The sequence below is a fragment of the Rosa rugosa genome, chromosome 3 (genome assembly GCF_958449725.1).
Source record: "Rosa rugosa chromosome 3, drRosRugo1.1, whole genome shotgun sequence".
In the NCBI taxonomy this organism is placed as follows: domain Eukaryota; kingdom Viridiplantae; phylum Streptophyta; class Magnoliopsida; order Rosales; family Rosaceae; genus Rosa; species Rosa rugosa.
Genome location: NC_084822.1, coordinates 16,610,677 through 16,635,309, shown reverse-complemented (window position 1 = coordinate 16,635,309; position 24,633 = coordinate 16,610,677). Strand labels below are relative to the sequence as shown.

Sequence of the window (24,633 nt, the reverse complement as noted above, 5' to 3'; positions counted from 1 at the left end):
CAAGTAAGCCACTCTTTAAGGAGCCTATTAGGGTTGAAATGGAGCAATACGCCGAGCTGAAAAAGATGGAAGCAGGTAAATTACTTCTATTTTGGTACTTGTCGTTTTAAAATTTTTGTGTGCAGTTTGACTTTGGGTGTTTGTGAATTTGTTGAAAACTTGAAATTTGATATTATGAATATGATGCAGATTCTGGTGTAACAAATGTTGGTGATCTACCCGAAGAGACTATGTGATGGGTGAAAGAAGCTGCTTGTTGAAGACTTTAAGTTGCTGCATTTTTAGTTCCTTAAATCAAAGACTTTTATTTGCTGTTGGGTGATGTATTTTTATTAGGACTGAAAGTCTGAAACTGATGGTGGACTTTTATTAGTATGGCTGATGGATTTTTATTGGTCTGTAACTAAGTAGTAAGTACTACTGGTATTGAACTATGGATGGAGTTTTATTAGGTTGCTGCACTTTTAGTCTTTAATTAGGTTGCTGCACTTTGATAGTTTGTTTTGCTGCTGCGTTTTGAACTGTTGATTTTTGAATGTTTGATTTTTGTTGAAATCTAGGTGTTCATAATTGGGCCTTCAGAATGACCCCAAAAGAAGTCTTACAAAGCAGGGAAACTGAAATATTAATGAATTGGGCCACAAAAATGGGCCAAAAACTCTAAAACGGCCCAACCCGAAACCGAACCGGGCCGACTCGAATTTTCGGCCCATTACATTCTAGATCCGGTTTCAGTCTTAAAAAATCCACAACCGGCAACTTCGGGTCGGGGTTGGTTTGGGCTTGAAACTGACCCGGCTCGACATATGCCCAGGCCTACTCAAAATAGTGGTCGAAAAATCACCGGAAAAGTCGCCGAAAAAGTCTGTCAGAGGTGGCTAGTGGCTACTGGCGGTGGTTGGCAGCGAGGTTGGCAGATGGCAGTAGCTGCTGCAGGGGTTAGCGAGGCTAACCTACCTGTGGGCTGTGCGAGGCTAGCACTGTGCTGTCGAGATGTTGCCGAGGGTGTTGTCGAGGTGAGGCTAATCTGTGCTGTGAGTGTGCGCGGGGCTACGCATGGAGGCAGGCATGATCTGTCGACAACAAGCGAGGCTTGCTTGCGGGGGCTGCGCGCAGGGGTAGGCAAGATCTGTCGACAGTAAGCGAGGCTTGCTTGTGGGGGTTGCGCGTAGAGGTGCGTGGGAGCAGGCGTGCAGGGCTGAAGTGAGGCTAACCCAACGGTTCAGGGACTTCCAGTGGCCGGTTCTGGGCTCCTGGGATCGAGGGCTTTGATATGTGCGACGGTGGTTGCTAGGGTTTGAAGGTTACGATTTTAGGGTTTTAGGGTTAGGGCTTCGTGCTGATAACGTGTTTTAGGAAAACTGAAATTGAGAGAGAATTGATAATCAAAGTTGTACATGGAAAGGTAATCATACAATGATTGGATATCTACGAATATATCCGAGAATATCTCTAATACAAACTCGATTACTACTTGCACAAGTAATTGAAATATCACATTGTGATGCTGAGCACCATCTGTTAAACATTCAAAAGCTTAAGGCGAAAGGCAGTTCCACGCTAGAAGGCCTTGAGAATAGATGGTACTACTCAAATAGAGGTTCAATAGATTGAACATCTTGCTTAGGTCGAACACTCCATGCACACACCCGTAAACTGAACTTGTTTCTATACTTCATCAAACAGTGAAAATCTTAGGAGGCCTAAATTACTATGTAAGACTAGGGTCACTCAAGGGTTGCATTTTTTATAATGTGTGAGACACTCACAATAGAGTGTCTAAATATTGACTGATTGTAGTATAATTCAGCTCTGGATACAGTTTTGTCGCATCGGCACTATCAGCTGACTCGATATCAAAGTAAGTTTGATCGCCCTTTATGAAAGCAGAATATATGAAAATCAGGGCCATGTTGTCAGGATATGAAGTCTCTGCGATGAAAAAAGTAACATTTTATTGGTACAGTAGTTAAGAAATTGAAGAACTCATATTAAGTGTAAACCATGATTCATGGCACAGATTCGTAATCAAGAACATATTGGACTATACTTGCACATGTTTGTTTAATGAAATCAATGAGAAAATGTTCTGTGCAACTACAAAATTTTGTCTGAGTTCAAACTTTTTTTTCTCACTTTCTTAAGCTTTTAATTCTGTCCTGAATAACACCCATATCGCATTAGTGTAGGTCTGAACTTGTTAATCCACGCAATAAATGTGCCAACAATTTCCTTTCTCAGGACCTCATCTATCTATTTTTTCTATTGTATACCGTTCTGTTGTGCAACTCACATTAGAATCTCAATTTGCACCTCTAATCCCAACAGGAACATAGTTAATGTTGTAAGATCCGCAGACAATTTGGGAACTATGTTGGGAGAATATTGCAAGGCCTAGGAGGATGTGCTGCTAATCTTTCCTGGGGTTCATGCAGGCATTCAAACTTTTACTAAATGATAAAAGAAATAGCACGTCCTAAGCTAGATTTGTAAAAGATCAGTGGTGAATATATGAATCTCAACCATTTTCTCTCTTCCGTTTTTGTAGTCCCTACCCTCAGCAGGAATTATATCTTAATCGTTATGAGATCAAGTAACCAATCATTGTGAAATACCCAAATAGTATGAACTAGAAGAAGTACCTTTAATCTTCTTAAGGAGCTCTTCTTCTGATACAAACACCTTCTCGAGCTTCTTCCCAATCTTACTCTCCCAAAGCTCAACTAGTTCATTCAGCGAGTACACATTTCCGGGTGGTCTAAAATACAACACTTTGTTCAAGGTTCGTGGATCGTCTAATGTCCTGATAGTGAAGGCAGCTACATCAATTTCCTTGACAAAAACGCCTGCAAATTAAGAAATAACAACTGTAAGCAGAGCAGCAAAACACACAAGTCAAAAACCAAATCCAATCTTAAGGACCTTTAGTATTTCCATCCCCGAAAATTGTGACTTTGTCCCTCGGAGGCACTTTGAGGCCCGGCTGCACAAGTGAAGGAAGCAAATAGCTCGTATAGAAATTGCAGGAAACAAAAGTGTAGGGAATGCCTTGAGCTTCCACAAGACGCCTAATCTCGGCTTTGTTTGAATAGAAGTTGTAGTCCATCCCTGAAATTTGCGTCTTATCTGGGTCCAACCCGAATTCTGATGGAATGAATCTCTGCATCCCAGCATCAATTGGTCCACAAAAACACATAAATTTCACATTAAAGTAATAAAATGTGAAATTTTAAACCCAACCCTTATTGACATTCATTGAAGAGTTTCAGTCATTGTTTGAAGTTCTAAATATTTAGCAGTTGTTAAAGAGTAATTCTGCTCAAATTTCCCAACTTTGATCATAATTTTAAGCGGGTAAAAAAGAAGGCTATAAGTATCGAAACCTTGATGGAGCCAGCATTTTTGATAACTTGGATAAGATGCTTCTGATGGAGCACCTGTTTGGCCTGAACAGCACAAATCACAACATCAACTTGCTTCACTGCTTCAACAAGGCTCTCTTCATCTTCCAGCGAACCCTGAAACAGTGACAAACAAACTGAGTTGATAAATGACTTAAACTATTCGAACATGGTTAAGAGCCACAAATGGAAACAAGGGTACGACTTGGAGGAGTGTTACGCCGGCATCGGAGAGGGCTCGAAGGTTTTGGGACTTGTGGGGGTCGGAGAAGGTGTCGGGTCGGACGAGAGCGAAAGTGGGGTGAGAGAAATGGAGGCTGGCATTGGCTAAATGGTGACCCAGATTTCCTGTTGCTCCGATTATCAGTACTCTGCTCTTCTTCTTCTCCATTTCTGGTTTCACCCGACCTATAAACCCAAAATCTCCCACTCCGTTGATCAGACGGTACGGATTAGAACCAGATCCGAAACAAACTCTAGTACGCGGCTAAAGAACAGTTTTAGAGCATCAGCAGTGGGGAACCCAAATTTCGGTCCAAAATCAGAAAGATCACGCTACAATGGGTCGGAAAAATCTGGAGTCATTTTCGATGAGACCTTAATCTGGGCTCAAATTTGAATCAAAAGAAGACCCAAATTGATTTTGGACCCAAATTGTATTGACCTACACGTGGGGCACTTGTGGGATGGGTCTTCCACCAGCGCTCTACCCCCGTGCAATCTCGTTATGATTTTCTCTCTACAAATTAAATCATGCATAATTTTTTGGATCCTTGACCCAAAAAGCATCAAAATTGACTTAAATTAATTCATTTACCCCAACAACATGTTTTTATTCATGTTAACTCGATTTAAAGCACAATGATAATTTTGTCTTCTATCTAATTAATGAACTACAACAACTGTCATTCTCTCATCTCTCTCTCGCCGTCGTTGTTGAGGCTTACTACGAGGCCTCCGAGCTTGCCAAGAAGCAGCAGCAGCAGCATCCAGAAGTCGTCGAGCAGCCGAAACCAACAGAGGAGGGAGAAGAAGAGGGACAATACAAGAGAGAGAGAGAGAGTATGGGGGGAAAATAGATATTATATTAAATTAGAAATGTCCATTCTGCCCTCCTTTAAGTGTTTAAAAAGCTGAAGTATGGGCTCCCATGTCCAATCCAATTCAGCAAGCGACGTGCTTGCCAAGAAGCAGCAGTAGCAGCATCCAGAGTTCGTCGAGCATCCGAAGCCAGTGGAGGAGGTAGAAAAAGAGGGACAATACAAGAGAGAGAGAGAGAGAGAGAGAGAGAGAGAGAGAGAGAGAGAGAGAGAGAGAGAGAGAGAGAGAGAGAGAGAGAGAGAGAGAGAGAGAGAGAGAGAGAGAGAATATGGGGAAAAAAATAGAATTATATTAAATTAGAAATGTCCATGTTGCCCTCTTTTAGTGTTTAAAAAGCTGAAGTGTGGGCCCCCATGTCCACTCCAATTCAGCAAGTGACGTCATTTTTGAATCCAGATTCAAAATTTGGACTCGAGTGATGTTGTTTGAGAGTACAAAGACCAATCTGATTAAAAAAAGAAGTTTAAGGACCATATTGATTTTAGGCCCAAAGTTTAAGGGAATAAATTGAATGTAATTCATAAAAATATACATAATACGTAGCACCAAACAAACAAAAATGCTTGAAATACCAAAAAGTTATATCAAATGATGCGGCATTTCCCATGTCACCAATCTTCCTACTAAGAAAGTGATGATATGGAATTAATATAATTTTTTATACCTTAAAAAAAAATGATAAGAATAAACCTAAATATTTTCTTTGCTGCCAAGGAGCAGTTGAGCATGGCACTCATTTCTTTGCTGTTTCAGACCAGAGCCATGAAATAGTACTAAAACTCTGGTTTCGTTCTCAGACTTACCAAAAGCCACCCAAACTTACCAAAAGTTCCTTTCTCCCTCTCATACGTGCATACTCCCTCTCTTTTCACAATTTATTCTTCTGACATTTGAACTTTGAAGGATTGAATTAAAGAATCAATCTTGGACTCTCATATACTTGACTAGTAGCTACTCTTTAATCTTGCCAACAATTGAAGATTATTGCAGTTCATTGAGATGCTTTGTCATGTGTTAATTTTTTGTACAAAGAAAAAAAAAAGTTTTTCAAAAGATCACCACCCCAACCATATCTGCAAGGTCGATGGTAGGTGATCATCTCCTTTTGATGAGGATGACGGCCATGCATTGCAAAAGGTTTGGATTTTCTTTCTTTTCTTTTTAAAAGAATGTTTTAATAAAAAAATTAGTAGAGAGAAAATCCATGTTAGCAATTCCTTCCAAATAGAGCTAATGAGTTGGCACTTGTCAAATCATTCAGTATATCAATTTGGTATAAATATTTGATGTCTCTAGCACTACTCATATAAAAAGTTGGGAAAACAAAAAACTCAACTTTTGAGTTTCATACAAATAAGGACATGGAGTCCAAGCCCAAGGGGAAATGGGGAATGGAGCGGGCTTAATGTCTGACCTTTCATGAGCAGTTATGAATTAAAACAATTTTTTTTAAATTACCGTGATGCCACTGTAGGGTAGACTAACCCCAAAACAAGAGTATTTGTCCCTCTCCCTACCTTATTCTCTCTCCCTCAATTTTAGTTAACCCGTATCATCTTAGGCCATGTTTGTTTCCCGGAAAGTGGGTGTTGGGAAAGGAAATACTTTACTTTCCTGCGTATCGGCGGGTCTCTATTTTTAGTTCAATCGCTGCTTGTATCGGCGTCTATAACATTCGCAAACTCTATCTGAAGATTCATCGATGGGTGCTATGTTGCAGCGGGCTCTGCGTAATGGCCATCAGTGGCTGAGAGTGTTCTTTAGGTGCTTTCTTTTCTTCTTCCTAGGGTTCTTTCTTGGTCTGGTCCCATTCTGCCACGTCGACGATGACAACACCGAGATTTAGAATCACGACTTCAATTTCAACATCAAGCTGCCGCACATCAATTTTCAATTCGAGAATGACATGATCAAATCGTGAAGTGCAGAAAGGAGTAATCTTTATTTGTTACGAGTTAGTGCTCGTAATCTTTGTATGTTACTGTAATTTTCGAATAGAAATGGTTAATTTGATAATTGAAGTCCATAGAAATGGTTAATTTGATAATTGAAGTCCAAGATAGGAATACTTTAGTAGAGATTTGAAGTAATTGTCTATGTGAGCAGTTGAGTATAGGATTGTTACTGTGTGGCATGGACTCAATTCCAGTTAGTGCTGATTGCTGACATATTTGTTGAATTGGAAACAAGAAAGGTTATTTTGGAGTCTGTGATACTCACCACTGTGGTTGTAATTAGTCTCAACATGTACACATTTTAGGGCTGCAAGGAGAGGCCAAGACTTTAACTTTCTTGGTCCCTTCTTGTCTGGAGCATTGTTTGTTCTCATTGTGTTTTCTCTGATTCATTCTCAAAAGCAATAGCAGAGCTAACCTTCATCCCATTTCCATCTCGAAGTAGTAGTAGCTAACTTTTAATATTGTCTTGATCTTCAAGCAGTAGTAGAATTGGACGATTGTCTGATGTGGTTTCTCTCACTTTTTTTTTTGTGGGTCTGATGTGGTTTCACTCTCTTCAATTGAACAAAAAAGTGTTTGAACTAAAGAAATTAATTAATATTTAGTTATCCATATTTACATATTACAATTGTAAATGTGTTACTGACACATGACTACAACATAACAACTTGTCCTTATATGCAAAAATTTGTCCTTGTAATAATGATTTGAAATTTTATGGATATATAGTATCAAAATGATCAATTGTTAATGACTTTTCTATAATTTGCTAAAAAGAAAAAGAAAATAACTGAAAAACATAAATACGACGTTAGTTTATCAAAAAAATTGACATTAACGTTGTTTACCACTTATAACGCTGTCGAAACTCGAAAGCGAAAGCGGATCAACCATAACGACGACGTTGTACAGTCAAACGCTGACATCAACGTTATTTTGTAACGGCTCTCCTCCGAAGCGGAAACACCTTTTCATTTGAATTTTGAAAATTTTAAAGGCTCAACTAAAGTAGAGCAGGTCAAAAAAGCCTTCAAAACCCTCCTCCACACCCAAAAACCAAAACCAAAACCCTTCTGATTTCTCTTCGCTCCTCAATCTTCACACAGAGAAGAAGAGACTAGCACTTGGCCTTCCAATTTCTTCAAGGTTTTTTTTTTCTTACTATTTGCTTTTGAAATCGAATTTTCCTCTTCATTGCTCTAGTTGTGATGCGAACATACTTGTGTAGCTTATCTCTGTGTATCATGTGCCAGATCCTTTTATTTAGAACATGTTATCCTGGAACGCAGTTCCTTGGTTTTTACTTGTTTATTGAAGATTATCAATGTCGGTCACTGAAATTATTTATGCATATCTGAAATGAATTTTTGAAAATTTTAGGGAATTCAAGGAAATTAGACGATTATGGGTTGATTGTTTTATTATGGGTTTTAAGAATTGAAGATGTATTTCAGGATAGATATCATGTGTTGGGTCTCTGAAATTTTATGTAGTTTACATATTTAAAGGTTTCGAAAATGAAATTGTGACAGTTTTAGGAAATTCAAGCAAATTAATGGTCTGTTAGCCAAGAGTTTTGAGGAACCAGACAGTTGGAGAGATTTCGTTTCTTGTTTTAACTTGGATTTTAAGGAATTGAAGATTTGTTTCAGGTGGGTATTCGATAATTGGGTGAAAGATGAATGATCTAATGACCAAGTCGTTCCTCAGTTACGTTGATCTTAAGAAACAGGCCATGAAAGACATTGAAGCAGAACCTGACTTGGAAATGGGGGAACTTGAGCCTGCTGAAGAACAGAATCTTGCGAAATTTTTTGAAGAAGTGACGGCAATCAAGGCTGACATGGAAGAGATTACGAACCTGCTTCTTGATCTTCAGGACCTGAATGAAGAAACCAAGTCCACTCACAGTGCTAAAGTTCTCAGGGGGCTGAGAGACCGAATCAATGCTGACATGGTTAGTATTCTGAGGAAAGCTAAGAACATTAAAGCAAGATTGGAATCGCTTGATCAGTCTAATATTGCTAACCGAGAGGTGGCTGGGTACAAGGAAGGAAGTCCTGTTGATCGAATGAGGATTTCTGTGACTGGTGGACTGAGAATCAAGCTGAGAGATATGATGAATGATTTTCTGGCATTGAGAGAACAGATTGTTAAGGAGCACAAAGACGGTCTCAAGAGAAGGTACTATAATGCCACCGGAGAGGAAGCAACTGAAGAAGTGATTGAGAAGATTTTGAGAAGTGGGGAGGTCAAAGTTTTTGAAGGGAAAACAGAGCTGGTGATGGAGAATCAGGAAAGAGATGAGGCCTTGAAGGACTTAAAGAGAAGCTTGACAGAACTGCATCAAGTTTTCCTGGACATGGCGGTGTTGGTTGAAGCACAAGGTGAACAGATTAATGATATCGAAAAGAATGTGGCTGATGCTGGGATTTACATTAGTGGCGGAAACAAGGAACTTCTTCATGCCAAGCAGTTGAAAAAGAAAAGAGGAAAGTGGGTTTGTTGGATTATGGCTTTTGTGCTATTGGTGTTATTGGTGTGCTTTATTTCCATCATAGCTTCTTGAAAGTTGCAGATGGAAGGGTGCTCTAGCGGAGTTTTGGTATGTGAATAGGGTGGACTAGCAGATGAAAGGGTGCTCTAGCGGAGTTTTGGTATGTGAATAGGGTGGAGTATACTGGTTGATGGCTATTCAATTTATCATTGTTTTGTTTGCATTTCATTATCAAATGCAATGCTGTGATGACTTTATTAGGCAGAGCAATATGTTTGGATCATTGTGAACAGATGCGTGGATCTGAATGCTTGTTATGGATGTCTTTTATTCCGATATGAATTATATTGCTACTCTGTTATTAGAGCTTACTAGAACTATTGGTTGGTTCATTCGGTACAGCTGATAGTTTGTTTCTTTTCATATTACATACATAAATATCCTAAGAGGTGATCTTTGGGATGTCAAAGAATGCTTGTTTTGGCCTTGTCATGGATATAGGCAGTCTAGAGGATAATACGATGGTAGGAGCGAGGGGTTCTCATGTTTAGGAGAGGAAGGCTCTAAGTTTGGAGGCACTCAGATACAATAGCTTGTTGAATATTTAGAATTCAATTGATCAGGAAAAGTATTTAGAATTCGATGTGACATTAACATTCTAAGCCAGCAAACTAGACTAGTATCACCAACCATCAGTAGAGTCTTGTGATATCACAGTCAGGAATTTAATGATAAGCTTAAGAGTCATAGAAACTCAAAATGATCGAGTTCGGGTACTGAGAGTGTTGCTTCTTGTGCCTATATGGAGCCCAGAAGGAAGGTGAGCTACCTGAATGTATTAACCTAAGCTCGTAGATCACCAAAATGACTCATGGATTCTTTTTCATACTCTTATTCTCTTGCATCATCTCTACGAATGTTCATGCATGCAACCAAACCGAACGCAACTCTCTCTTGTCTTTTGCCCTCACTCTGTCTTTTTCTCCCTTGAATTGGACTTCCATCAACTGTTGCTATTGGGAGGGTCACTTGTGATCAACATGGTCTGGTCACCCATTTGCACTTAACTTCCAAAGGTCTCAAAGGAGGTACAATTTTTCCCTCATCACTTGGCAATCTCACACATCTCACCCACCTCAATCTCTCCCACAATTCATTTTATGGTTCACTTGATCAAACTCAATTCATCTCAGCCTTCAATTGTCTGTAAATCCTTGATCTGAGTTAGAACCTCCTCTCTGGAGTGTTGCCAATATTTTCTCCACCATCCAGTAGAATTCGTGTGGTGGATTTGTCCAGCAATCACTAAGGTGAAATTCCATTTGCTTTCTTTCAACAAACATGGAATTTGATTAGTTTTAATGTCAGCAACAATACCTTTAATGGTTCGATCCCATCCTCTATATTTGTCTTCATTCTTCTCCTTCTATTAGGCTATTGGATTTTTCCTTCAATAAGTTCAGTGGCAGTATCTCTCGTGGACTGGGGAAGTGTTCCAAACTCCCAAGTCTTTCATGCTGGTAACAATAACCTCTCAGGACTACTTTCAAACGATATTTATAATGCAACAGCACTTCAAGAAATTTCAATGGCTCACAATTCGCTTTATGGAGTAGTTGATGAGAGAATTGTCAACCTCACAAACCTCATAATCCTTGACCTCAACTCTAACCAACCGAGTGGCAACATTCCTAGTAATACTGGGACGCCCTCCAGTTTAAAATTTATGATCCTTCATACCAACAACCTAGCAGGTTCTCTTCCCCAATATTTGTTGAATTGTACAAATCTAATTGAGTTGAATTTACGATTTAATAACTTTGAAGGAGTGATCTCCATGTTTAACTTCTCCAAATTTGTTCATCTTAGTAAAATTGATCTACAAAGGAATTACTTCACTTGTATCTTCCCAGTAAGCCTTTACTCATGCAAGTCCTTGAGAGCAATTCGACTGAGCTTTAACGATATAGAGGGCCAAATACAGCCTGAGATTCTTTCATTGAAATCCTTGTCCTTCCTCTCTCTTGGTGGAACTAGACTGACCAATGTCACAGGGGCGATGAAGATATTGATGCGTTGCGAAAGCTTTGTAGCACTTTTCTTTTCATATAATTTTCTTGGTGAGGAAATTCCAGCTGATGGTGAAATGGTTGAGTTTAATGGATTTCAAAATCTTCAAGTCCTGAGTGTAAGTTATTATGAACTCACTGGTGAACTACCTCTATGGTTATCTAAGCTCAAGAAGCTACGGGTCTTGAATCTATAATCACAGGGCCAATTCCTAGTTGGTTGGGGACTCTTCCAAGGCTAACTTTTCTAGACTTGCAAGGCAACCTTTTTTCAGGTGAGTTTCCAAAGGAACTTTGCAGACTACCAATTATGGTATCTGAACAATCTGCGGCTCGATTAGATTCTACATATCTCGATTTGCCTATCATCTTCCAGCCCCAAGGTGAAGAAGCTTTAGAGTACAACTATTTGTCTCTCTTTCCTACATATATATATGCATCAAGAATAATAGCATTCATGGGAATATACCTACTCAGATCAGCCAATTGCAGTTTCTTAGGAGCTTGGATCCTAGTTTTAACAACTTCTCTGGAGACATTCCAAACCAAATATCTAACCTCATAAACTTGGAGCGATTGGATCTTTCCATGAATCAATTATCTGGTGAAATACCCACGTCAATAACAAGCCTGACTTTCTTAGCATCTTTCAATGTCTCACACAACAATCTCCAAGGACTGATACCAAAAAGTACTCAGCTCCAAGGCTTTGATATCTCTGCATTTGAAGGGAATCCAAAACTTTGTGGTGCTCCACTTCCAATGAGTGCCCCTGAGAGATTGGTACTGATGAAGATGATAAGAAAACCGAAGACGTGGAGAATGAACATCATCAAGTTCCATGGTTTTATGTTTCTGTCGGTCTTGGGTTCATTTTCGGATTCTGGGGAGTTTGTGGTTCTTTAGTGCTTAAGAAGTCGTGGAGATATGCATACTTCAAATTCTTTGATAAAGTACAAGATAGGCGCTATGTGATGATAATGGTGCGCATGAGGATGCAGAGGAGATTGAAGCTATATTTTTATAATGGTTGTGACTGCATCATCTAGCTTTAAAAAGCAAGATATATAGAAACAGGCTTTTTTATATGATGGATTTCACCCCCTAGTTTTATTGGTGCCCCACTCTATGGTCGGGATGTTGGGAAAATTAATAGAATGAAAATAATAACTCCAACCACAAAAGGAAATAATAACTCCAACCACAAAAGGATAATATGCAAAGAAATAAAGGGGTAAAGGAAAGGGAACACCGGATATAACGTGGTTCGGCAAGGTGCCTACGTCCACGGGGAAGCAACAACAAGAACTTCCACTATGATAAGGTGGGTACAAGAGATACACAACTTCAAGAATACTACTTGAAGGAAACTCTCTCTCTCACACTTGTTTTGCTACCTAACAACTACAACACTCTCAACTTGGAGTGGAAACTCTTCACTCTCTACTTGGATGAAGATGAGATTGGATTGGATCGGATGAGATGAGATTAGATTAATATGGGCAAATGACCTCTCCTTATATAGACCAAGGAGGAACCCTCTAGATGACTTCATTAATGCTTCATTCAACCACCTTCAATTAATGCTTCTTCATGAATCTTCCACATTCATCTTGGTCCATGCACTTCAAACTCTAGAACCAAGAGATGTTTGACCCTCATAAATTCCTTGTGGGAAACTAGAATACATTATTCTAGAACCAATGGATCATTCATGAACATTCTTTGAATTTGGTCTGGATATTTAACAATCTCCCCCTCCAGACCAATCCGGGGAAATGCGAAGTGAGACTTCTACTTGAAGTCCATCCCAGCGGACTTGCCGCAATACTCCAACTTCTGCTGTGGAACAGCTTTAGTCAACATATCTGAAATATTTTTGTTGGTGTGAATTTTCCTCAATTGGAAAAACTTCTTTGACACTGCATCTCGAATCCAATGATAACGGTGATCAATGTGCTTAGTGCGAGAGTGATACACTGAATTTTTGCTCAAGTGAATAGCACTCTGACTATCACAATGTACCACATAATTTTCTTGCTTCACACCCAACTCTTGAACGAACCTTTGCAGCCATATCATTTCCTTGCCAGCTTCATTTGCTGCTATATACTGAGATTCTGTGGTGGATAAGGCAACACACTTCTGTAAATTGGATTGCCATGACACAGCTCCCCCAGAAAATGTAAATAAGTATCCAGAAGTGGACTTTCTATTATCAAGGCCTCCTGCCAAATCTGCATCTGTGAAACCTTCCAAGACTGGTCCTGATCCACCAAAGCACAAACACAACTTTGAGGTGCCCCTCAAATATTTGAGTATCCATTTGACAGCTTCCCAATGCTCTCTGCCAGGATTAGAAAGATATCTACTAACAACACCAACTGCATGTGCAATATCAGGGCGGGTGCATTCCATGGCATACATAAGACTACCAACAGCTGATGAATAAGGGATACCTGCCATCTTGTCTTTCTCCACTTGTGTATTTGGGCATAATCTTCTGCTTAACTTGAAATGATTTCCTAGAGGTGAGCTTACTGGCTTAGCTTCTTTCATGTTGAACCTTTCAATCACCCGTTCAACATACCTCTCCTGTGACAGCCATAATTTCTTCGCCTTCCTGTCACGAGCAATCTCCATGCCCAAAATCTGCTTAGCTGGCCCTAAGTCTTTCATATCAAATGACTTTGATAAATCTGCTTTCAACTTGCGAATCATAGAAACATCTTGGCCCACTATCAACATATCATCAACATAGAGCAACAAAATTATGAAATTACCTCAAGTAAACCGCTGGATATAAACACATGGATCTGCATCAGTTCTCTTGTACCCATGACCCACCATGAATGAGTCAAACTTCTTGTACCATTGCCTTCGCGCTTGCTTAAGCCCGTATAAACTTTTCTTCAATTTGCAAACCATGTGCTCTTTTCCCTCAACCTCGAAACCTTTTGGTTGCTCCATGTATATTTCTTCTTCTAAATCACCATGAAGAAATGCCGTTTTCACGTCTAACTGTTCTATCTCAAGATCCATGCTAGTAGCCATGCCCAAAATAACTCTGATAGAAGTCATCTTGACAACTAGTGAGAAGATCTCATCAAAATCTACTCCTTCCTTTTGCCCAAAACCTTTCACAACCAAGCGAGCCTTGAACTTTGTCAGCTGTTCATTCTCGTCTCTCTTCAACTTAAACACCCATTTATTTTTGAGTGATTTTCTACCTTTAGGAAGCTCCACCAACTCATAGGTGCCATTCTTCAATAAGGACTCCATTTCAGACTTCAACGCCAACATCCACTTATCACTGTCTGCATGAGTCTTTGCCTTCTCAAAGCATTCAGGCTCCCCATCATTGGTCAATAGAATGTATCTGGAATATGGATCATCTCCATCACTGGTCACCAAAATATACTGTGAAGAAGGATACTTGATACTTGGCTTTGGCACTCTGTTGGATCTTCGAACCGGTACTTGGGCATTTTCTAGCTGCTCCCCCTGATTAGGCTCCCCTGATCATGATCCTCCTGATCATTATCTGCAGGTTCTGCTGCTTCTACTTCTGCCATGTCAGGAACATTTTCATTTACCATATCTTGAGCCTTGTCACTAGGTTCTTGTTGAAGCGGTGATGAATCATAGGTGAGGTGGTCTACATGTTCTACTTCATTTTTGTTAAAATCCGCAATGGTTTGACCTTCATGGAACACCACATCTCTGCTTCTGAATAACTTCTTGGTCTTTGGATTCCACAACCGGTAGCCCATCTCTTCATTGCCATACCCAAGAAAGATGCATGGCATGGCCTTGTCATCTAGCTTTGATCTTTGCTCCTTTGGTACATGTGCAAATGCTTTGCACCCAAACACCCTCAAGTGGGAATATGAAGCACTTTTACCGGTCCACACGCCTTCTGGAGTCTCCAAGCCCAACGGTACACATGGTGTTCGGTTGATAAGGTAACATGCGGTTGTCACTGCTTCGCCCCAAAACTCCTTTGCCAGGTTGGCCGTCTTCAGCATGCTTATCACTTTTTCTAGAATGGTGCGATTCATCCTCTCTGCTACACCATTATGCTGTGGGGTGCCAAGATTTGTCTTCTTGTGTTTGATGCCATGCTTCGAACAATAATTTCTGAACTCGTTCGAAGTGTACTCTCCGCAATTGTCACTATGGAGACATTTGAGGGTTCTTCCTGTCTCCCTCTCCACCATGGCATGGAACTCCTTAAAGGTTTGGAACACCTGGTCTTTTGATTTCAACAAATAAACCCAAACCTTTCATGAAGCATCATCAATATAAGTGACAAAATATTTATTATGACCTAGTGATTCAACTTCCATGGGGCCACATACATCTGAGTGTACTAGGTCTAATACGTTTTCTTTCCTTGTAAATGTTCTTGTGAAACTAACTTTATGTTGCTTACCAAATAAACAATAATCACAAGGGTCAAGTGAGGTACCTTTGGCAAAGGGAATTAGAGACTTTTTTGCCAAAACTTGCAATCCCTTCTCACTCATGTGGCCTAGCCGCTTGTGTCATAGACTTGGAGAAGAATCGTCTACAACATTCATCTTTCCTTTGCATATCTTGCCATATGTCTTGTAGAGGGTGCAACACATCTTCCCTCTAGCAACCACCAACGATCCCTTGGTAAGCCTCCACTTTTGATCACCTCCATGATGATGAAACTCTTGTCGGTCAAGCACACCGGTTGACATGAGATTAAGACGTAGACCCGGAACATGTCTAACATCTTTCAACATAAGCTTGTTGCCCAAATCGGTCTCAAAACAAATATCTCCAATTCCTGAAATCTTGGAGTAGCCATCGTTGCCCATCTTCACAATCCCAAAGTCACCACCTTTGTATGTAGTGAAGTACTTCAAATGTGGAGTGGCATGGAAGGAGGCTCCGGAATCAACAACCCATGCAACACCGGGACAATCATCAACATATAGACATTCACCTTCAAGACAAAGGAACTCACACTCATCATGAGACACAGAAGCTGCAGTGTTTTTCGTGTCATCCTTGGGTTGATGAGTATTGCCATCTCGACCCTCCTTTGGATCCTTCTTCAACTTGTTTCAATTCTTCTTCATGTGGCCAAAAATACCACAATGATGGCACTTTCCGTTGAATCTTGTCCTCGATCTGCTCACACTCCTTCCATGGCCTTTGGGACCTCTGCTTTTGCTCCTTCCTCTATTCTCCGCCACAAAGACTTGGCTATTGTTAGAGCTTGAAGATTTCCTTCTAGTTTCTTCATTCAACATGTTACTTTTAACATTATCCATAGACAATACACCATTTGGAGCGGAATTACTTACGGTTACAACAAAGGTCTCCCAATTGTCCGGCAACGATCCTAATAGCAACAAGGCTTGCAACTCATCATCAATCTTCATGTCCATCGTGGCCAATTGATTGATTGTACTTTGGAAGTTGTTGAGGTGCTCGGTCACTCTAACACCATCTTTGTACTTCATGTTTACGAGCTCCTTGATTAGAAATGCTTTCTTGGCCGCTGTTTTCTTCTCAAACATGGACTCCAACTTCAACCACATTTCATGTGCGTTGGTTTCATTGGAATTATGGTGGAATACACTATCATCCACCCATTCGCGGATATGACCGATGGCTTTGCGATTCATCTTCGTCCAATTTGCATCCGCAGTCCCTTCCGGCTTGGCCTCCTCTCATTCGATTGGCTCATGCAAATCTTTGCAATAGAGAATATCCTCCATTCTCGGCTTCCATGTAATCCAATTTGAGTGGTTGAGTCAGATCATGGTACTCCTTGAACCTTCCATTCTAACGCCTCACAAACCAAGGGCTCTGATACCTAGGGCTGGGCATTTAAGCCCGAAAACCCGCAAACCCGGACCGGCCTGTCAAAGCCCGACCCGTACGGTCCGGACCCATTTTTTTTTCCATCAAAACGGTTCTGGCCCGGGCCTTAACTTTCAAACAAACGGTTCGGGCCGGGCCTTAACTTTCAAAGTTCAAAAAACCCGTTAGGCCCGTTTTTGATTAAAAAGGAGACAGATGTCCATTTATCATTGGTCTAAGATAAGGCTCAAAATCCTTATCATGGTATCAGACACACTGAATTACACTCTTCAATCAAATACCCAAACCTAATTGACTAGTCTTCAATCTTGAATTCTTCCCGATCTAAACAAGGCTGCCCCCTTCTTTCTTCCTCTCCTCCTCTTCAGTCTGCGGTCCAAGTCTCCTCTGCCTTATCCACCATAGCCGAGTGCGCCCAGACTTCTCTCTCTCTCTCTCTCTCTCTCTCTCTCTCTCTCTCTCTCTCTCTCTCTCTCTCTCTCTCTCTCTCTCTCTCTCTCTCTCTCTCTCTCTCTCTCTCTCTCTCTCTCTCTCTCTCTCTCTCTCCCTCTCTCTCTCCCTCCCTCCCTCCCTCCCTCCCCACTTCACTTGCACGGTATGTAAGTAAAAGTAAATCAGAAATTGATTTGAATTTATTAACATGTTGTTAAGTTGGAAGAATCCCAGATCTCAGATTTCTGGTTTTGATTTAGGACTTGTGGTGATTAGCAGCTAAATCTCCTTAGTCCTTATCTTGCTTTGACTGGAGGATTTGGAGGCGTTTTGCTTTGCTTCTTGGACGACGAGATCAACATCGGGGAAAGAGTGAGGTGTAGAGGCAAGGAAAAGATCGTGGCAGCCAGAAAATGCAGCTGATGTCGATCCCTCTTCGTTTTTTTTTCAAGGTTGTTTGGGCCCGTAAACCTGGAAGCCCGGCCCGAAATAAAACGGGCCGGTCCTTGTTGAGTGCAAAACGGGCTTTGGGCCCGAACCGTAAAAAACGGGCCGGTTCCGGGCCTAGCAAAATTATTGTTGAACCCGGCCCGTGCCCAGCCCTACTGATACCACTGTTGGGAAAATTAATAGAATGGAAATAATAACTCCAACCACAAAAGGATAATATGCAAAGAAATAAAGGGGTAAAGGAAAGGCAACACCGGATATAATGTGGTTCGGCAAGGTGCCTACGTCCACGGGGCAGCAACAACAAGAACTTCCACTATGATAAGGTGGGTACAAGAGATACACAACTTCAACACTACAACAAACTTCCCCATTAGCACCCTTTTTTTAGCCACCAAAAAGAAGAGAGGCTTATGGGTATGTGTCTTCTTCTTAGAATCTGATTCTGTTTCTGGGTTTTTGTTCTGGCTTTTGATTCTTCTAACCCAGCCTTTCACAAACCTCTTTCAGATCTCTCTCTCCTGCTGAGTCTCCACTGCGAAGACTCGGTTGAAGCTGACACCGGAACTGCTTTTAATACCTCACACGAGATCAGATCTTCATGTTGCTCGCTTTGTGCTTAGAATTTCGAGCTCCGGTAATGGCCGCCAGCCTTACATCTCCCCTGGTATGCTTAGTCTTCTATTACACTACACACCCTTTTGACGTTTACTTGAAGTTATGCTTAGCCTTACATCTCCTTTAATTGATTGCATTCATTAATGATTTTTATCATATTTATGGCTTGTTCATGATTCGGTGTACACATGCAAATACATGCATTCTCTATTTGACATGTCAAGATCAGCTACCTGTTTTGTCTCTAATGATTATACTGGAGAATCTCAACTCTAGTTGAAGTATTGAACACATAAATATATTAGAAATATACGATTGTAGTAGTCCATTCATCATTGATGGTCTAGCTAGTTGGTATATTGAAGGTCTCTTTTTTTATCAGCAATTATATTCAAACATGTTCACCTAAATTGTTTTCCTTTTTTCTTCTTGATCTATGAATTTACATAATTATGTGGGTTGCTGGGAAGATGGAGCTGCTGGGATTGTTAAAGATGGTCTGAGGTGTTGTGCCAAATGAAAGGCTTGGATGGGTTGACTGCTCCTTTCACAGGTAAAGTTTGCATTTTTTCTTCTTGATCTCATGATGCAAGGTAACGAACAGGAACTGGTGGATGATAGACTTGGTACTTGATCTTTTGCAAATGCTTTATGAATCAACCTTTTTCTTTTATCTTTTTATCTCCAAATATCAGTATGGTTGTGTTTTTATATTATTTTCTTTGCTGGTTGTATTTGCTATTGTATATTTGTTACTTGTCTTTTCAATTAGATTGATAATGGGTTTTGTTTTACTAGCTTTGAATGACATTTTGTGGGCTCTGTGAATGCCTGATGTTATATATACCCTATGAAAGATGAATAGAAAGTCTCAGTCAGCCTTTGATTTGTTTGAGTAGTGGAAATGACATTATTTCTCGTATTCTATTTTTTCTTTTTAGATCAACTAATTGAATCCTATATATATATATTGAATGTGCAGAAGTGGAGTGCTATTGCAGGAGCAAGACTATCCTAAATTTTTCTGAGGTAATGTTTCCCTCTAATTATTTGTGTTCCGGGTTTTCAAGAAGTAATTTGTAAGAAACTCTTATAGCTCTTAAAGCATGTCAGTATCTTCTTTTTTGTCTGATGTATTTGGGATGAATCATTTTCGTCTCACTTTGCAGGCAACCATCATGGAGTTTTGCTTTTAATATGTATAGTTACTTATGTATACATTTTCAGTACAATCAGTTACATTAATTTAGTAATCTTGGTTTCTACATCATTTTTTTTTCTTTTTCTTTTTGTGGTTCCTATTTCATTTTATACTTTGAATGCGGAAATATATATATATATATATATATACAAGAAAGTTCAAGCTGACTTATGACCCTATGTTAAAATCTGAGAGTGAAAGTTCTTTACTTTACAAATTGAATGAAAAGTTTCATAATTTTACCATAGTAACATTTTTTTTTTACAAGAAATATTGGTTGGATTAGAGTTACCGCAGCAAATAAACAAACCCGTGGCATCGCGCGGGATGCTCTGCTAGTGTCTTATTAAACTGCCTTTCTGTTTCAATGTGCATAGGCCTGCAGCTGGGGTCAGGTTACATCGTATGATGCTTGAAGATTTGCCGAATGGTATTATGGATGAGGTATTTTTCTACACATTATTTTGTAAATGTCATGTTTGAATTTCTTACAGAATTGAATGCATAGGTTGCTACTTGCTAGATAATACTTCACATTGCAAAATTTAATTCTTGTTTTCTAGAACTTCAGGTACTGTGAGCACGTTGCCATTTGCTTTGAAAGAGTTTGTCCATATCAAAGAAGGGTTGCAGTTGTGGAGAAGAAATTTTGTTGTCTCTGGATGTAATGAATTATTTTGAGTTCGTGAATTTGTTGTATGATGCATTTTTTAATATAGTATACAGTACATGAAATGTAGAGGTGCCAAATACTAGTATTTGGCACCTATTTTTTTATTCCAGTTTAATGATTTTGCCACTGATATCAGTGGAATTCCGAAGCCACTGATATTTGGATCAGTTGCTTTGGCACTGATTTGGATGCAATTTTGCTTTGGTTAAAGGCATCACACTGATAATTTAACAGTGTGCTTAGTCCCATTAGCACCTGCAATAGAGGGGACTGATTTCCCATTAGTGGCTGCATAGTGGCTAATGCCATCAGCCACTCTTATCAGTATGCTTTGTCCCAATAGGGACTAATTCAAATCAGTGTGCTTTGGGGACATTTGTTGTAGTGCAAGAATACTACTTGAAGGAAACTCTCTCTCTCACACTTGTTTTGCTACCTAACAACTACAACACTCTCAACTTGGAGTGGACACTCTTCACTCTCTACTTGGATGAAGATAAGATTGGATTGGATCGGATGAGATGAGATTAGATTAGAATGGGCAAATGACCTCTCCTTATATAGACCAAGGAGGAACCCTCTAGATGACTTCATTAATGCTTCATTCAACCACCTTCAATTAATGCTTCTTCATGAATCTTCCACATTCATCTTGGTCCATGCACTTTAAACTCTAGAACCAAGAGATGTTTGATCCTCATAAATTCCTTGTGGGAAACTAGAATACATTATTCTAGAACCAATGGATCATTCATGAACATTCTTTGAATTGGGTCGGGATATTTAACACGGGAAACTATACAAATTTTCTGTTACTAGAGTTGATCAGTCCTTTTCTTTGCTTGTACTTGTATTTTTGCTTCCTCTGCAAGTTTAGGGTATGTCTGACTTGCCTTTGTAACTTCATCATTTTCTAATAAATTCGAGTGAGGGCAATGAACTAGCCTTTACTTCGCTTCCCTGTAAAAGAAAAAGAAAAAACGGAAATAGACCTCAACATGAACAGAACATGAATCCAAAGAGACGGGGTTTAAATTAGAAAGAAATCAAAACAAATTACACCTTTTATATATCGGTCATCAAACAAGAGATTTCAGGAATGTATGCAAATGTTCTGCATTTTGCAGAACGGTTGCAAGATATGATCAGCCAAAATGGCCCAAACAAATCAATTAGCAGAGGATTTGTGTTCCCCAAGAAGGTTATTATGAATTCTTGAAATGAATTAGTTAACAAGGTGGAAGGTCTTTCGGTGGAGGCAAGACAGATTGATCTGACCCTTTCCCGTTTTCCACCACAAATGCAGTCTTCAAACCCCAGCTAGTATGCAGCTCCAAGTGACAGTGCATGAACCACACACCTATACATGATCAATAACCCTTCAAAAATATTAGTAAAATAGAACAATATTTAGTTTTTAAAGCTAATGCAAAACAAACTGGTGTAAAAAATTTCAATATTAATTTAGCATAGATGCTATATCTTTACCTGGATTATCAGCCCTGAACCTTATGGCAGCCCAACCACCGGTAGGAACACCAACTGTGTTTCTTTCAGGAGGATCCACCAAATTAAACTTAGCCGGGTCTTTCTTGGGGTCAAAGTTCCCAACTCCGGTCCCAACAATAAAGAAATTGTAACCATGAAGGTGGAAGGGATGGGATTCCACTGTGAGAAGGTTGGTATCTTGTAGCACCAATTCTACTGTCGAATTAAAGGCAATCTTGCTTAACCGAGTGCCTAGTTTAGTCCCAAGGTTGGCAGTGAGTGGTGCACCAGTGTAATTGAAAGGTGTTGGGGGGCGGTCAGGGAAATCTGTGGAAAATACCCCCTTGGTGTTGAAGTAATGAGCTTGAAGCAGTCCAACTTGGGGCATCACAAATGTGATGTTGTTCAAAGAAGCAGTGAGCTGTGTTCCATTCAGGCAAGTAGTGCATTGGTTGATTCCCAAACCAATTGTGTAGAAAAGCTGTCTATCGACTTTAAGAGGTACATTTGCTGGGTACTTTGCTGTGTTTAGGCTTCTCAGCTTCCCATTGTAGCTCAGCGCAAAAGCTGTGTCATTGAGTGCTGGAAGTTGGGAAAGGACTGGCAGCACAGAATTGGGGATGCCTTTATATTGCAGGATTGCAGTGGCGGTCTTATTGTCTATGGAAAGAGGTGCATCCATGAATGGCCGGGCAGCCATGAAATATCTACTAGGGACTTGGTTTGCCTGAACAAGAACATTTGTGGTCTGGCCTGGTGCAATTAGTATTGCTTGAGATGTAAATGGTTTGGTATAGACTGCATCAACCTCTACCACTGTCAAGTTGTGGCCAGCTATTGCAAAGAATAGCTCGTCATTGAGTGCAGCATTGATGATTCGTAACAGGTATGTCTTCCCTTGTTCAACCTCCAACGCAAAGGTATCTGAGATACCAAAAACAAGAAATCTAATGAGAATTGAAAATCCTACGACAAGAGAACATAACTCTATGATAAATATAATATGTCATTTGTTTGGCAAGAGAACATTAAATATAGCTGGCTCACATTTTTCGGAACATGGAAAGAGAGGCCCTGGCTTCCCATTAATAGTATGCGCATCTGACATATTCGGAGGCAACCCGAGTCTATTCCCTTGTTTAACAACCTCTTCCACATCATTATTCCACCATTCTCCTACACCATTGGCAAGAAGTATTCCAATTAATTTATGCACTTGGGAACTTTAGGGGGTGTGTGTGTGTGTGTGTGCTGTGTAGTACAAAATCTTAATAGTACAAGAAAACGTTTTGAACTCATGAGAGTTAAAATTTACTCAAACTCACCTAAGATCAGATTAGCTTCCCTGTAAGGCTGAGGAAAAGGAAAGCCCGTCCCTTGTTTGGGCAGGATGACGATAGCTCCATAGACGGTGGCTCTTAGCCAAAAGATGTGAGCATGCCACCATAGAGTACCTCTTTGCCCTGTGATTGTCATATTATAGGTGTAACTGTTTCCTGTCTTGATCGGACATTGTGTTATATAAGCAGGTCCATCTGCCCACCCATTTCGATATTGCTTTAGTCCATGCCTGGAAAATTAATCCACCAAATCGTACATTGTAAACAGAATTATGATAATAGATACTTACTGCTATCATAATAACCATTTGCATTAGTATTGAAATGTCTTACCAATGAATTGACATGTTATACTGTGCATGATTTGTGACATTAACTAGAAGTGTATCTCCTTCTCTAGCATAAATTGCAGGTCCAGGGTACAACCCATTTACTGTAACAATTGGCTTAGAATGGCACAACCTGCTCACATTCTTCACTTGAATCTGCAAATAAACGGAAAAAAAAAAAGCAAAAAAAAAAAGCATGTAAGGTTGTGTTAAACTCTAAGAAAATAAAGTGGAGGAAGCTCATGCATTCATGAAGCGCTTACGTCGAATTGGTATGACTTCACAGCAGCTTTGGCTGGAATGAAGAGGAACCCAACAAAACATAAGAAGGGAAGTAAGGAACAGAAGCTGAAGTTGTTGGTTTTTGCCATTTTTGAAGCCAATTGTACTTGTATGGAAGGTCAAGAATGTTTGGTGTGATATCATTGGTCAAGGTCTAGTGGTTTTATAGGGCTGCGAAAAATATAAAATAAACTATATCAGTTTGTTGTGATGGAGAGGAGGTGTTGTCAACATTAGGTAGAGACGGCAGAGGTTGTATACCAAAGCTTGGAAGCAAAATACTGATAGCGAAACAGAGTAGATGAAGAAGTTTAATCTTTTACTTTGTTGTATTCTGGTCTGAAATAAAAAATCGAAATACTGGTATAATGAAGCTCTTAAACATGACATATCTCAGCTTTACAGCCAAGGAAAAGTGTTAGCAAGCATTCAGCTTCTGCTTCCTGCTGATCACATGCATATGATCCATTCAGCTTAAGCGACTTGTTTGCTTAAAGTACAAGTTAGTATTAAATAGTTACTAATTAAGCCTATATAAGGTACATTAGTACCTATTAAATAGTTAGTATTATACGCATTAGTACGTTTAAAAATACTTTAAAATATAAGGTATTATACCTTAGAATAGTATACTTAAATGAAAATTCAAACACATGAGCTCTCGGTCGAACTAACTAATTAACTTCATCATATGAAATTAACTACAGCGTTTCCAGCCACACCGCACAATGTTGGTGCACGGTTTAATTTGTTCTCTTTTTAAGCCCTCATCAAACATAAAGTAAATCCGGAGTTGTTTGATCAGCTGGCTAGGATCTAACAAATTAAAAACAATGGTACTAAGTTACTAACACACTGTTCCCAGGAAGCATTACTATTGGGATAGAAACTAAACTGGGTGATTAAGCATTTTACTAGGATCTTTAAAA

General features: G+C 39.7%; 4 protein-coding genes and 1 long non-coding RNA gene across 6 annotated transcripts; 3 read left to right on the top strand and 2 right to left on the bottom strand.

Annotated features, from left to right (window-relative positions):
• Window positions 1-1,398: 1,398 nt before the first annotated feature.
• On the bottom strand, window positions 1,399-3,913 carry LOC133739060 (probable pinoresinol-lariciresinol reductase 3). The gene is made up of 5 exons (XM_062166772.1): window positions 3,607-3,913; window positions 3,384-3,518; window positions 2,923-3,160; window positions 2,643-2,846; window positions 1,399-1,932 (listed from the first exon to the last, which is right to left on the bottom strand). Exons 1-5 carry the CDS (start codon window positions 3,790-3,792, stop codon window positions 1,766-1,768), a joined length of 930 nt encoding a protein of 309 aa, XP_062022756.1. The 5' UTR covers window positions 3,793-3,913; the 3' UTR covers window positions 1,399-1,765.
• Window positions 3,914-7,462: 3,549 nt separating this feature from the next.
• On the top strand, window positions 7,463-9,393 carry LOC133739999 (syntaxin-112-like). The gene is made up of 2 exons (XM_062167827.1): window positions 7,463-7,606; window positions 8,113-9,393. The coding sequence occupies exon 2, from the start codon at window positions 8,139-8,141 to the stop codon at window positions 9,027-9,029; it is 891 nt and encodes a 296-aa protein (XP_062023811.1). The 5' UTR covers window positions 7,463-7,606; window positions 8,113-8,138; the 3' UTR covers window positions 9,030-9,393.
• A 1,152-nt stretch (window positions 9,394-10,545) lies between these two features.
• LOC133737326 (receptor-like protein 3) lies at window positions 10,546-11,932 on the top strand. The gene is made up of 2 exons (XM_062164907.1): window positions 10,546-11,145; window positions 11,504-11,932. The coding sequence occupies exons 1-2, from the start codon at window positions 10,546-10,548 to the stop codon at window positions 11,930-11,932; spliced, it is 1,029 nt and encodes a 342-aa protein (XP_062020891.1).
• A 6,138-nt stretch (window positions 11,933-18,070) lies between these two features.
• On the top strand, window positions 18,071-20,327 carry LOC133739495 (uncharacterized). 2 transcript variants are annotated; one of them, XR_009860658.1, is made up of 6 exons: window positions 18,071-18,190; window positions 18,284-18,440; window positions 18,862-18,944; window positions 19,374-19,420; window positions 19,970-20,036; window positions 20,164-20,327. It is a non-coding gene; the product is annotated as an uncharacterized LOC133739495 (long non-coding RNA). The 2 variants fall into 2 exon arrangements; XR_009860659.1 differs by having other exon boundaries at window positions 20,156-20,327.
• A 1,029-nt stretch (window positions 20,328-21,356) lies between these two features.
• Window positions 21,357-23,823, bottom strand: LOC133739155 (laccase-11-like). The gene is made up of 6 exons (XM_062166888.1): window positions 23,686-23,823; window positions 23,427-23,578; window positions 23,079-23,323; window positions 22,801-22,929; window positions 21,754-22,677; window positions 21,357-21,625 (listed from the first exon to the last, which is right to left on the bottom strand). The coding sequence occupies exons 1-6, from the start codon at window positions 23,791-23,793 to the stop codon at window positions 21,495-21,497; spliced, it is 1,689 nt and encodes a 562-aa protein (XP_062022872.1). The 5' UTR covers window positions 23,794-23,823; the 3' UTR covers window positions 21,357-21,494.
• Between the last annotated feature and the right edge of the window lie 810 nt (window positions 23,824-24,633).

Excerpts from the sequence above, each read along its gene's own strand:
- LOC133737326 (XM_062164907.1), top strand. The coding sequence starts at position 10,546 with ATGGCTCACAATTCGCTTTATGGAGTAGTTGATGAGAGAATTGTCAAC. Across the intron at positions 11,146-11,503 it reads AAAATCTTCAAGTCCTGAGT|ATCAGCCAATTGCAGTTTCT; the intron begins GTAAGTTATTAT and ends ATACCTACTCAG.
- LOC133739155 (XM_062166888.1), bottom strand. The coding sequence starts at position 23,793 with ATGGCAAAAACCAACAACTTCAGCTTCTGTTCCTTACTTCCCTTCTTA. Across the intron at positions 23,579-23,685 it reads TGAAGTCATACCAATTCGAC|ATTCAAGTGAAGAATGTGAG; the intron begins GTAAGCGCTTCA and ends GTTTATTTGCAG. Across the intron at positions 21,626-21,753 it reads GTTCAGGGCTGATAATCCAG|GTGTGTGGTTCATGCACTGT; the intron begins GTAAAGATATAG and ends GATCATGTATAG.
- LOC133739999 (XM_062167827.1), top strand. The coding sequence starts at position 8,139 with ATGAATGATCTAATGACCAAGTCGTTCCTCAGTTACGTTGATCTTAAG.
- LOC133739060 (XM_062166772.1), bottom strand. The coding sequence starts at position 3,792 with ATGGAGAAGAAGAAGAGCAGAGTACTGATAATCGGAGCAACAGGAAAT. Across the intron at positions 3,519-3,606 it reads CCGGCGTAACACTCCTCCAA|GGTTCGCTGGAAGATGAAGA; the intron begins GTCGTACCCTTG and ends TCACTGTTTCAG. Across the intron at positions 1,933-2,642 it reads GCTCCTTAAGAAGATTAAAG|AGACTTCATATCCTGACAAC; the intron begins GTACTTCTTCTA and ends TTTTCATCGCAG.